Raw genomic sequence first — 12,971 nt, forward strand, 5'->3', positions numbered from 1 at the left:
AGTGTATAAGCTTCTGCATGGTTGAGGTTGGATTAAATTGTTAATCATCAATGAGTTTGTATGAAGAAGTGACTCGCAAAATCACTTAATTAACTCACCTATATGAGTAAGAAAGTGAGACCGCTTTCTATGAGATTAGACCGTCTTTAAAGTACTCATGAAATCGGGATATTACGCAAGGCCATTAACGCGTAGGAACAAAGAATTATACTCTCCTAATCGGAATTAACATGTGTAGTGACTCCGGTTCAATCACTACAAGGTCCTTGGTTCCATATTAGTTCACCATAGCACCTTGATTCAACTTTGAGTAATTCACACTAAGTGAAAGTTCAAAGCTAGAAGCTACTTTCATCTATATGCTAATTCCTACGACGATGCTTAGTCTCTATATCGATCATACTGTTTTAATCGATTGCATGAACTACGGTGGCTTGATCCCGAAAGGGTACGTAGGCAGTTACTTCGGTGATGCAACCCATTTTAGTTTTTTTTGTTTCTATTATTTCCTAGCTCATAAATTTTTGAAAATGGTAGGGAATGTTGGAGGATTTTCATAAATTGTATCTTAGAGATCTCTGCATGATACTGTTGTTGATGCAAGGAAAGGTTGGAACCCAAAAGGGTTTAGCGTCCATTCAGGAAAGATGCATGTTGGTTATGGAAATTTCAACAGTTACAGACACATGTGAACCGACATGAATGGACAGACATATATGAATAGACACATATGAACACACAGTTATGAACATACCTGAAATGTGTCCATTGGGTCTGAAGGGGCATCACCGACAGATGCCTTAACGCCTATAAATAGGTATGTACTATCAACAACAAGATCATTAAGTTTTCTGTCTTCTCTTTAGGATAAAGCATCGTCAGTAGGCAAAGAGTTTCTTCTGATCTGTCCGTATAATCACTATACGCTATAAACATACTCCATTGTATCCTAAAAGAAAGTTTTCAAACAACCCATTAATGATCTGTGGAGGGGAGAAACATTCTTAAAAGACAATGATTCCTTGGTGCCTTGGATCGATTTCTTACCCTAATTACACAACAATGCACCCACTACCTTCATTTTGCTACAACCATTGGAGAATTAAAGTCACCAAGTTGTTGTCGACAAAGAAGAAGCGTCAACAAAATCTCGAGGATTTGCATATCAAGAAAACCACCAATACAATCATACAAGATACACTGCATGTCCATTAGATCCTAAGCTTCGCATGTGGCTGAATTCTAATCTTTGAAGAGTCAAAGCTAGATCATGGAGTGCCGACATTCACATATCTCCTGGCCGCCTTATAACAAATGGGCAAACTTTATTATTCATCTGCATCTTATCCCTCGATATGTACTAGTAGCATTTGCTGATAAGCAAAAAATAAATAAATAATAACAATAAATGAATTAGAAATGTGGTACATCACTACGGTCAGGAATCCGTAAAAAAAGAATCCGTAAAGTCATAGGTTGTTTGAACTCGAAGATTCAAGGAGTCGGAGATTTTATTTTATTCATTTTTTTTCTTTTTCAGAAACAACCAAACCCAATAAAAACAACAACGACTTTTCATACAGCGGGATCATATAAAATAGGGTTAGATTCAACACTCACACACACAAAACAAAGAAAGTAAGTTGGGCTTCGAAACCGCTAGAACGCCGAAGGAGCTCACCTGAATAGTGACTCTTCAGACTGTGTTCTTCTTCTTAGATACATTTCCTTCTGTTTATCAAATTGCATCGAAGAGATCAAACTCCATCAACTTGTTACGGAGAAATCTCCGAATTGATTTTTTAAGGTAACAATCTCCTTCGATCTTTAAATTGGTATTACTGAGATGTGTTCACAGATTAGTTAGTCGATGATGATAATAGAATTGACAACTGCTAGAACGTATTTTTTTTTTTTTTTTACAATGAAACATGCTAGAAATTTGAAGATTGATAGTAATGAAATCGAATTAATGATTTCTCGAATTATACAGTAAGAGAATTGTCTCTCTCTTTTTTCTTTTTTGCTGTTGATAAACATTGAGAAATTTTCAAACCCTTATGACTCATGTTAGTACGTGTCTAAGATAAGCATCAAGTCTTCCCAAAGACTCTCAACAACTCTAGTCCATAGGCTACAAACTAGGACTTTAAACAGATTTGAATTCTTCTTATGTTTGTTAGGATATATTCTAAATCTGTAACAAATCTATTATCTTTCCTAATATAAATAAGAAGCATATCTCCACAGGTTAATTGTGGAAGATATTCACCAAATTCCTTTTCTAAGTTGGTATCACGAGTCGATCCAACACACACTTCCGCAAAGAAACATAAAAAAAAACAGAAGAAAACAACAATGGCATCCACAACAAACAGCATGAGAAATATCCAGATTCATCACCTAGTCACCCTAAAACTTACAGAAACAAATCACTCTCTATGGAATAGAACAGCAGTTGTCCTCCATCCAACAACCGGCTGTCAATGTAGCTGTCTCCAGACTCGCACCACAGTTCAAATCCAGTTCCAAGATGCACCAGCAAAACCGTGGTTCACAGAATCACTTCAGTAATCAAAATCCACAATACCAGTTCAACAATCAGCAGAAACGTTTCAACATGCAACACCGTGGACAGCAGTCAACCAATACGTCTGAGGAACCCTGTCAGATATGCAAAAAAGATGGTCATCAGGCTCCTAGATGCTGGTTTCGGTATGAGAAATCTTCTACTCCTAAATCAAAAAATCCGGCTGCTTATATTGCTCTTCCGGGTTCGGATACAACCAATAACTGGGTGACTGACTCTGGCGCAACACATCATATGACATCGGATTTCAGAAATCTGTCTATACCTCATGAGTATGACGGGACTGAACAAGTACAAGTTGGGAATGGTAATAGTGTTCCTATTTCTCATGTTGGCAATGCATCATTTACTGTTAATTCCAGGGTGTTTTCGTTAAATCACATATTCCGTGTTCCGAATATCAACAGAAATCTACTGTCTGTTTCACAATTTTGTAGAGACAATAATGTGTTCTTTGAGTTTCACTCTTCTCAATTTTTTGTGAAGGACAATATGACGGGGGAGCTGTTGCTGCGCGGCCTGAATAGGAATGGTCTTTACATTTTTGACGACTTGAACAAGCTGGATCATATTATAAAACCCCAAGTGAATGTTGCTTCAACTCTGCCAGTTTGGCATCAACGTCTAGGTCACCCAATGATAAGAACTGTCACAAGCATTTGTCGTAGATTCTCTTTACCTATTTCGAATAAGTCTTTTGATTACTGCCATTCGTGTCATGTAAGCAAGAGTAAGAGATTACCTTTCTCTCACAGTAGTACTTCTTATGATATTCCTTTGAGTTTAGTTGTGTCTGACATTTGGACTTCACCAAAATTGTCTAGAACTGGTTTTCGGTATTACATGTTAATTATGGATGTTTATTCCCATTATACTTGGATTTTTCCAATGGTTCAACGTTCTGAAGCCTTAAATATATTTATTCTCTTTCGAAAGCAAGTTGAAAATCTGACAAATCACAGGATCAAAATTTTTCAGTCTGACAATGCTTTAGAGTACAAAAAGTTCACATCTTATTTGAATGATTCTGGCATTCAGCACAGATTCACTTGTCCACATACATCTGCACAAAATGGATTTGCTGAAAGGCGAATTAGACATGTCACTGAGTCTGGTTTAGCACTTCTTTTCCAAGCGGCGATTCCCTATTCTTATTGGTCAGACGCTTTTCTAACGGCTTGCTTCCTGATTAATCGTCTACCAAAATCTAAAAGTGTCTCTGCTACTCCATTAGAGTTATTGTTCAATAAAAAACCTGACTACTCTTTTCTTAGGGTCTTTGGCTGTTTAGCATATCCATGTTTACGTCCTTACAACTCCAATAAACTAGAGCCTCGGTCTTTGCCGTGTGTGTTCATAGGATATAACAATGCACACAAAGGTTACCTTTGTCTACATCGTGAAAGTGGACGCATATATGTTTCTCGTCATGTTCGTTTTGTTGAAGAAACATTCCCTTTCAAGGCCAAGCAGCAGCAAGGAACCCAGTCATCGCAAGGTATGATTCCATCTGACACAAGTGTTTTTCTTCATTCACCTTTTCAAAATACGTCTTTTGGCTTTGCTTCCCGTAATTTACCTGAGCCTGTTGCTGTTACTTCTGCTGAGAATACTATGAGTTCTACTCCACCGGTTGCTGGCAATTCACTTCATAGTTCTCCTGTTACCACTGCTGCATCTCCTGGTGGATCTGCTGCTACGTCACACCAAGCCTCAGTTCCTGTTGGCTCTCCAGCGTCGCCCTCTGCAACTTTGTCTGCTGAAGCGTCTGCAGCTTCATCAGTTCCTGTTGGCTCTCCTGATGCAGTGTCTACAGCGTCATCAACTCCATTGATCTCTTCGTCTCAACCTCCCGCAGACATCGATGCCAGTGCAGCAATACCTACTCACTCCATGCAGACACGCTCTAAGTCTGGAATAGTGAAGCCTGCCCGGAAATTCAGTCTCTTGGCCACCAAACATCCCCTGTTGGACTCCGACTTTATGGAACCTTCTTGTTACACGGAGGCTTGTAAATTACCACAATGGAGAGCTGCAATGGGTAACCAGATCAATGCTCTTATCCGAAATGGTACGTACTCACTTGTGCAACAACTGCCTGGTATGAATATCGTGGGTTCCAAATGGGTTTTTCGTGTAAAACAAAACTCGGATGGCAGCATTGATCGCTACAAAGCTCGGCTCGTTGCGAAAGGTTTTAATCAACGCGAGGGTGTTGATTACAGTGAGACCTTCAGCCCGGTTATCAAACCCTGCACTATCAGACTAGTTCTCTCTATTGCGGTAATGCATAATTGGTCTTTAAAGCAACTAGACGTTGAGAATGCATTTCTGCATGGCCGCTTAGATGAAGATGTCTATATGAAACAGCCCCCAGGCTTTGTGGATCCGAATCGTCCTACTCATGTGTGTAAATTACATAAGTCTTTGTACGGCCTTAAACAAGCTCCGAGGGCCTGGTTCTCGAGGTTGAGTACTTATTTATTAGCTCTTGGGTTCAAGGGTTCTGTGGCAGATACATCTCTTTTTGTTTTAAAAACTTCATCTTCGATTACATATCTACTTGTTTATGTAGATGACATTATAGTCACAGGCTCGGATCCACAATCCATTAATAATCTCATTCGAGATCTGGGATCGGAATTTGCTATTAAAGATATGGGGGATTTGCATTACTTTCTTGGCATAGAGGTGTTGCGCAACACTGGTGGACTAGCACTCACACAACGGAAATATGTATCGGATCTGCTAAAGCGAACGAAGCTGGATGGAGTTAAACCTGTTTCCACTCCGTTGTCGTCAAGTGAAAAAATGCGGCAACAAGGTACTGAGAAAATGTCTGATCCTACTTTATATCGCAGCGTTGTTGGTGCTTTGCAATATCTTCATCTTACTAGGCCAGATATCTCTGTTGCTGTTAATAAAGTTTGTCAATATATGCATAATCCTTATGTCGAACACTGGGAGAGTGTCAAACGCATCCTTCGCTATCTGAAGAGCACAATTGATTATGGTTTACATCTTAGCCCATCCACAGACTTTTCTCTTCAGGCATATTCGGATGCTGACTGGGCTGGTAGTTTAGATGATCGAAGATCTACTAGCGGCTACTGTATATTTTTTGGCGGTAATCTAATTTCCTGGAGTGCTAGAAAACAGAAAACGGTTTCGAGATCCAGCACAGAAGCGGAATATCGAGGTGTTGCCATTGCGACGTCAGAATTGGTTTGGATTCAGTCGTTATTAGTGGAACTGGGTTTTTCGGTTTCGGCGCCAATTCTATGGTGTGATAATTTGGGGGCAACTTATTTGACTGCGAATCCAGTCTTTCATGCACGTACTAAACATATTGAAATCGATTACCATTTTGTTAGAGAACGGGTTGCAAGCAAGAAGCTATGTGTACGTTTCATTAGTTCTCGAGATCAACTGGCGGATATTTTTACGAAAGGTCTTTCATCACCAAGATTTCAAATTCTTCGATCCAAGTTGCACATCCGTCAACTCCAGTACAACTTGAGGGGCGGTGTTAGTACGTGTCTAAGATAAGCATCAAGTCTTCCCAAAGACTCTCAACAACTCTAGTCCATAGGCTACAAACTAGGACTTTAAACAGATTTGAATTCTTCTTATGTTTGTTAGGATATATTCTAAATCTGTAACAAATCTATTATCTTTCCTAATATAAATAAGAAGCATATCTCCACAGGTTAATTGTGGAAGATATTCACCAAATTCCTTTTCTAAGTACTCAGGTAGTAATTTCCGGACGTTGATTTTAAGATTGGAAACTAGTTGTTGATTAAGTAAAAAATTTAGGTTTAATCTCCAAAGTTCGAACTAATGAGTACGTTTCTATTTCCTTACGCCAAAACCGCTAATAATCCGGCGAGCTCAGATAGTTTTCGGTATTGCAGTGGAACGGCCGTTTAGTTCGTGAGCGATCGATTCGTAAAAATTCGCCAATGATTCGGCGAGGTCCGGTAGTAAGGGTATTTATGTCATTTGCATTGTTACAGTCTTTGCTTTTGTGTAAAATAAAACAAATGAATTTCCATGAGCTGGTCTTGTGCTTTCAGTTCAGTTTTTAGGTATAACTTTTTGGACTGTCAAAAAAGATACTGAATCATCAACAATTTCCTGAGATTAATGACCGCCAAGAAAATTTGTGTGCATATATATAGTATATAGTGGAAAAAGTGACAGCATTTTGGGTGGATATGCTTGTTCACTTTTAAAATCAAAACATCTTTTTCATCATTATTAGTGTTATTTTTCATTATGACTACCTAGTGTCATATGCCTATAAGAATTGATATTCCTTACAGTTACATCAGATGTAACATGTTATAATGTAAGTTCATAATTAATATGTTAAAGTTCACGGAATGAACGTTTACATTCATAATATATATATATATATATATATATATATATTTTGAGTTGCTACTTAATATGTGATGTTTTCTGGTGAATGACTTAGGCCCAAATGATCTGAAGTTTTTGTGGGATTAAATGGCGTGCAACACTACCCAACATGTTTGTCCGCCTCCAATGAAGGCAACTTCTAACGGAGCTTTCCAAGGGGACAATCCGCTAGATTTTGCACTTCCTCTTCTCATCTTGCAGATATGTCTTGTGCTTGTTCTCACTCGGGTTCTTGCTTATCTTTTAAAGCCATTAAAACAGCCTCGTGTGATTGCTGAGATCATTGTAAGTTCTTTTACTGCTATATTTTCAATTTTTTTTCCTTATCTTGCTATATGTATAAGTTGTCTTCATACTCCAAATTGTAGTACACTTACCATACTAAGGTACCTACTGAACCTTTAGAAGGTTATTCAGTATGCAGGCTCTTCATTCGATATTTTAATAGTGGAAAAAAAGTGAAAATTATCACTGAACAATGATTTTCTTGAACCTTGTTGAAGTTGGTATTTTCTTGAACCTTGTAGGGTGGTATACTGCTTGGGCCTTCAGTTCTAGGTCGTAACAAGACATACCTGAATGCGGTTTTTCCTTCACGAAGCCTTACAGTGTTAGATACTTTAGCCAACATCGGTCTCATCTTCTTTTTGTTCTTAGTTGGTTTAGAGATGGACCCAAAATCCCTGTCCAAGACTGGAAAGCGAATTCTCAGTATTGCTCTTGCTGGAATTACCGTACCATTTTCTTTAGGAATTGGGACATCATTTGTCCTTCGGAATACAATATCAAAAGGCGTTGACGGTCCACCATTTCTTATATTCATGGGTGTAGCCTTTTCCATTACTGCCTTCCCTGTCCTAGCCCGTATTCTAGCTGAGCTCAAACTCCTCACAACGGATGTGGGTAGGATGGCTATGTCGGCTGCTGCAGTAAATGACGTGGCTGCCTGGATCCTACTTGCTCTAGCTGTTGCTCTTTCTAGCTCAGGTCATTCCCCTCTGGTGGCTCTTTGGGTTCTTTTCTGTGGCTGTGGATTTGTCGCGGGAGCATTTCTCATATTCCGGCCACTCTTTGCTTGGATGGCTAAATGTACCCATGAAGGTGAGCCTGTTGGCGAAACTTACATTTGCGCCACCTTAGGTGCTGTTCTTGCTGCTGGATTTGTGACGGACGCTATTGGTATCCATGCTCTTTTTGGTTCTTTTGTCCTTGGAGTTCTTGTGCCAAAAGAAGGGCCTTTAGGTGTCTCTCTTGTTGAAAAGGTTGAAGATTTGGTATCTGGCCTCTTCCTTCCACTGTATTTTGCTTCAAGTGGGTTAAAAACTAATGTGGCCACAATTCAAGGGCTTCAATCTTGGGGTCTTCTTGTCTTGGTTATATTCACAGCTTGTTTCGGGAAGATTGTCGGCACTATTGTGGTTTCCCGTGCTTGTAAGGTCCCTTGGCGTGAATCTTTTACTTTGGGTTTTCTCATGAACAGTAAAGGTTTGGTGGAACTCATCGTCCTTAACATTGGTAAAGACCGAAAGGTAAAACCATACTCACTGTAGTCAGTTGTGAAGTATCTTAAGTACTATTTAACAAATTTTTCTTTGTTCCCAAATTCTTCGAAGGCTTTACCAGTATTCATTTTATTGTCGGCAATTAATATGTAGAACCAGAGTTCATAGAGTTACCTTCTCTTGTTGCAGGTTTTAAACGATCAAACTTTTGCCATCATGGTTTTGATGGCTCTGTTCACAACCTTCATCACAACTCCTGTAGTTATGATTATATATAAACCATCAAAAAGGGCAGGCCTGATGGAGGCTGGCTACAAGAATAAAACAATAGAAAGAATAGATGTCAGTTCCCAGCTTCGGATTTTGGCATGCTTCCATAGTACAAAGAATATCCCGACAATGATCAATCTCATTGAGGCCTCTCGTGGTAGTGGAAGGCAAGAAAGTTTATGTGTTTATGCACTGCACTTAACAGAGCTGTCAGAGAGATCATCCGCAATTCTCATGGTACACAAGGCACGGAAAAATGGATTACCATTTTGGAATAAGGGGAGGAGAGATTCAGACCACATTGTCGTCGCCTTTGAGACTTTCGAGCAGTTGAGTCATGTCTCTGTAAGACCAATGACATCCATCTCTGCGCTGTCGAATATGCACGAGGATATCTGTGCTAGTGCCAAAAGTAAGAAAGCAGCAATGATTGTCCTCCCATTTCACAAGCACCAAAGGGTAGATGGGGCCCTTGAAACTACACGTACAGATTTTCGGTGGGTGAACCACAAGGTTCTCCAAAATGCACCGTGCTCGGTAGGTATCCTCGTTGACCGCAGCCTTGGTGGGGCTTCTCAAGTATCTGCAAGGGATGTTTCTTCTTCCATTACTGTTATATTCTTTGGGGGTCGTGACGACCGTGAAGCACTTGCTTATGCTGTTCGCATGGCCGAGCATCCAGGTATCAACTTAGCAGTCATCCGCATCACAGTGCAGCTTGAATCCGGTGGAGAAATTGCTGTGATTGAAATGAACGAGGGGAGTAATACTGAAAGTCGTTTACTTGATGAGAAAGTCCTATCTGAGTTTGAAAAGCAGATCTCCCAGAACCCTTCCCTGAAATATGAGGAGAGATTGCTTAGAAATTCTGCGGAAATTGTGGCTGTTGTTCAGGAATTCAGTAGATGCAGTCTATTTTTAGTTGGTCGCATGCCAATTGGTGTTGTGCAACCTGTTCTAAATGGGAGGAGCGATTGTCCAGAACTTGGTCCAATAGGAGGTTTATTGGTTTCACCAGATCTTTCAACAACAGCTTCCTTTTTGGTTGTTCAACAGTATTACAACCAGCCACCTTCAGATTTAGCTGTTTTTTCAGAAGATTCAGGCTCCAAATAGTTGTTGATTCTCTATTACAGGTATGAATTTAGGGTCCGTGTTGTATTTACATGTATAAATTGGACCTCAAGACCACCTCAAAAAAATACAATTTAATACTAATGATTTGGTTACATACTACGTTTTAGGAATGCTTATTTCACTCTTACTACAGGTTTAACTAGTCTATAAATTATTTTCCTCAACTCGTCAAGTTTTAGAATCAATGGCCAAATGAAATTAGTAGGTCTTACAGTATATAATAATTACAATCTACCTTGGGTGATTCCACATAATCCAAGAGCAATGAGTAGCTAACGTCTACAATCATGTACTCCAGTTATAGCTGCAGCTGCTTATGAATCTATATGCTACATGAGCCTTGCAATGTAGTTCAACAAGTGGTAGCTCGAATCTGATGCATTCCAGTATGCAGTGTGGACATTGGCGTGTTAGTTAATGAGCATCTGGTATGCCAAGGTTACACATTATTTCGAAACAGAATAGGTATAATATCAAACATATGTAACCTACGGGTTATACACATCAATACAATGAAACATTGTCTTAAATCTTTAAAGCAACATGCATCAAGAAAAAAGCTATGTACTTGTTTAGTTAATGTTGTAGAGGTGATTTCTATGCAGTATTTGGTAAAAGTAAGGAACAGGAACTGGAGATGCCAATTATTGGAATCTTAGTTCACTAGAGTGCCCGAAATTAGTATGCGGGGAGGTACAATATCCGGTAATTGTCGGATTCTACCTCCTCCAAGTAAGTCTTACCTTGTCCTGGATAGCAGGTGCACAAACTCGTATGTACTGGTGCTGCTCGAATCATCATTCAGAGATTACCCATTGCCTACACTGAACATTAACAATCTTTCAGTTTATGGACATGGATTATATAAGTGTTATTACCCAATGCTCTGAAGTTGATAAGTTTTTTCCTTGTTGCAGATGCGGATTTAATCACTCTCTTTGCATGTGGTTGGAGAAGCTAATGGCAACTGCAAGATGAAACTTAGCTTATATAAAGACAACTCTCTTTATTGATGTTTAGAAAATCTCTCAAAACTAAACACAAGCTCTAATCTTGCTCATATGATCAACCACAACTTTGGTGATCATATATATATAGAACTATGAATTCCTTTTCCTAGTCCTATTACCTTATTACATGTCTTTCCTTTTCTTAGAACTAGATGACTTCTAATTCCCTTAGGATTACATCAATTTCCTAATCTTGTGCTAACCAGTTTGTTAGTGACTTCTATGTTGAATTTTAACCAACATTCTCCCCGTTAAGCTTCAACCTTACCCGTGACATACCTTGTACTCCAATCAATTGTCTCATTTCTTCAAACTTGATCCGAGTTAATGCCTTTGTCAATATATCTGCTTTCTGCTCAGTTTCTGGTATGTGTTCAACGTTAATGACCTCCTTCTCGATGCATTCTCGTATGAAATGATACCTTTTGTGAATGTGTTTCGTCTTCCCATTAAACACTGGATTTTTAGTGAGTGCAATTGCAGACTTATTATCAATCTTGATGAGAACTTTTTCAGGTTCTCTTCCTTTGATTTCACCCAACAGTTCTTGAAGCCATATTGATTGTTTAGCTGCTTCTGTTGCAGCTATAAACTCATCTTCACAGGATGAGAGGGCTACAGTGTCTTGCTTCTGTGAACACCATGTAATAGGTGCTTCTCCTAGATAAAATATATGACCAGTTGTACTTTTTCCATCATCTTGGTCAATATTATGACTGCTGTCACTATACCCAACAATTCCTTTTGATCCTCCTCGACCATACTTCAACCCACAGCTGATTGTTCCTCTTAGATATCTCAATATCTGCTTTATTACATCACCATGAGACTTGCGTGGACTCTGCATATAACGGCTTGCTACTCCCACAGAGAAAGCCAAATATGGTCTTGTGTGTAATAAGTATCTTAGGCATCCAACATTTCTTCTATAACTCGTTGAATCAATCTCTGCTTCTTCTTGTGCCTTTGAAACTTTAAGTCCAAACTCCATTAGTATCTTAGTTGGATTACAAGTTTCAAGTCCTGCTTCTTTCAGAATTCTCCTTGCATAAGCTTCTTGTTTAATCTGAATCCCATCTACTCCTTGATGGACTTCTATGCCAAGGTAATAAGTGAGTTTTCCGAGGTCTGACATCTCAAACTTTGATGACATTTCTCTCTTGAACTCATTGATCACCTTAGGGGAGTTGCCAGTCAAAAATAGATCATCTACGTATACTACAATCACAAGAAGCGTTCCCTTTTCTTCTCTTCTGTATACAGAAGTTTCTTTAGAACACTTTATGAATCTCATTCCCTTTAAGATTTGATCTAACTTTGTATTCCAGGCTCGAGGAGCTTGTCTTAGACCATATAGAGCTTTTGATAACTTATAAACCTTATGCTCTTGTCTTTTTACTTCAAAACCTTCTGGTTGTTCAATATACACATCTTCTCGCAATTCACCATGTAAGAATGCTCTCTTAACGTCTAAGTGGTGAATTTCCCATGAGTTTGATGCTGCCTCTGCAATTAATAAGCGTATTGTTTCAATTCTAGCAACTGGTGCGAAAACTTCATCAAAGTCTATGCTTGATTCTTGAACGTATCCTTTAGATACAAGTCTTGCCTTATATTTGTTGACAGTACCATCAGCATTCCGTTTTATTTTGAAGATCCACTTAAGACCAATCACTTTTACCCCACCTGGCTTATCAACTAGAAACCAAGTCTTGTTTCTGTTGATTGAAATAATTTCTTCTCTACATGCTTGTATCCATTTATGCGAAAGCTTTGCTTCCTTAAAGTTCCTTGGTTCATCATTTATCTGTGGTAGCCCTCGAACCATCTTGTTCTGAGACATAGTTTTTAAGGTTCTGAAACTTATGTGTCCTAACCTTGGGTGCCACTTCCATGTCTGATCTTCCAGTCTCATATTCAGACACAATGGCCTTCCAATCATGAGACTTATCATGTAGAGTCTATTCTGTGAGCGTGAGACTCTAACTAAAAGTCTTCCACTTGGGTCATGAACTGTTAGATAATCTTGTCGTA

The 12,971-nt window shown here is 39.0% G+C and overlaps 1 protein-coding gene across 4 annotated transcripts; it reads left to right on the top strand.

Annotated features, from left to right (window-relative positions):
* The first annotated feature begins 1,531 nt into the window (after nucleotides 1-1,531).
* On the top strand, nucleotides 1,532-11,042 carry LOC113299192 (cation/H(+) antiporter 18-like). Of its 4 annotated transcripts, none has more exons than XM_026548157.1 (5): nucleotides 1,532-1,807; nucleotides 7,074-7,303; nucleotides 7,546-8,547; nucleotides 8,710-9,926; nucleotides 10,845-11,042. In XM_026548157.1, the coding sequence occupies exons 2-4, from the start codon at nucleotides 7,106-7,108 to the stop codon at nucleotides 9,904-9,906; spliced, it is 2,397 nt and encodes a 798-aa protein (XP_026403942.1). In that variant the 5' UTR covers nucleotides 1,532-1,807; nucleotides 7,074-7,105; the 3' UTR covers nucleotides 9,907-9,926; nucleotides 10,845-11,042. The 4 variants fall into 4 exon arrangements, with proteins under 4 accessions (XP_026403942.1, XP_026403944.1, XP_026403941.1 ...); XM_026548159.1 differs by lacking the exon at nucleotides 10,845-11,042 and adding an exon at nucleotides 10,226-10,304; XM_026548156.1 differs by lacking the exon at nucleotides 10,845-11,042 and having other exon boundaries at nucleotides 8,710-10,054.
* The last annotated feature ends 1,929 nt before the right edge of the window (nucleotides 11,043-12,971 follow it).

Source organism: Papaver somniferum, chromosome 7, assembly GCF_003573695.1.
Source record: "Papaver somniferum cultivar HN1 chromosome 7, ASM357369v1, whole genome shotgun sequence".
In the NCBI taxonomy this organism is placed as follows: Eukaryota; Viridiplantae; Streptophyta; class Magnoliopsida; order Ranunculales; family Papaveraceae; genus Papaver; species Papaver somniferum.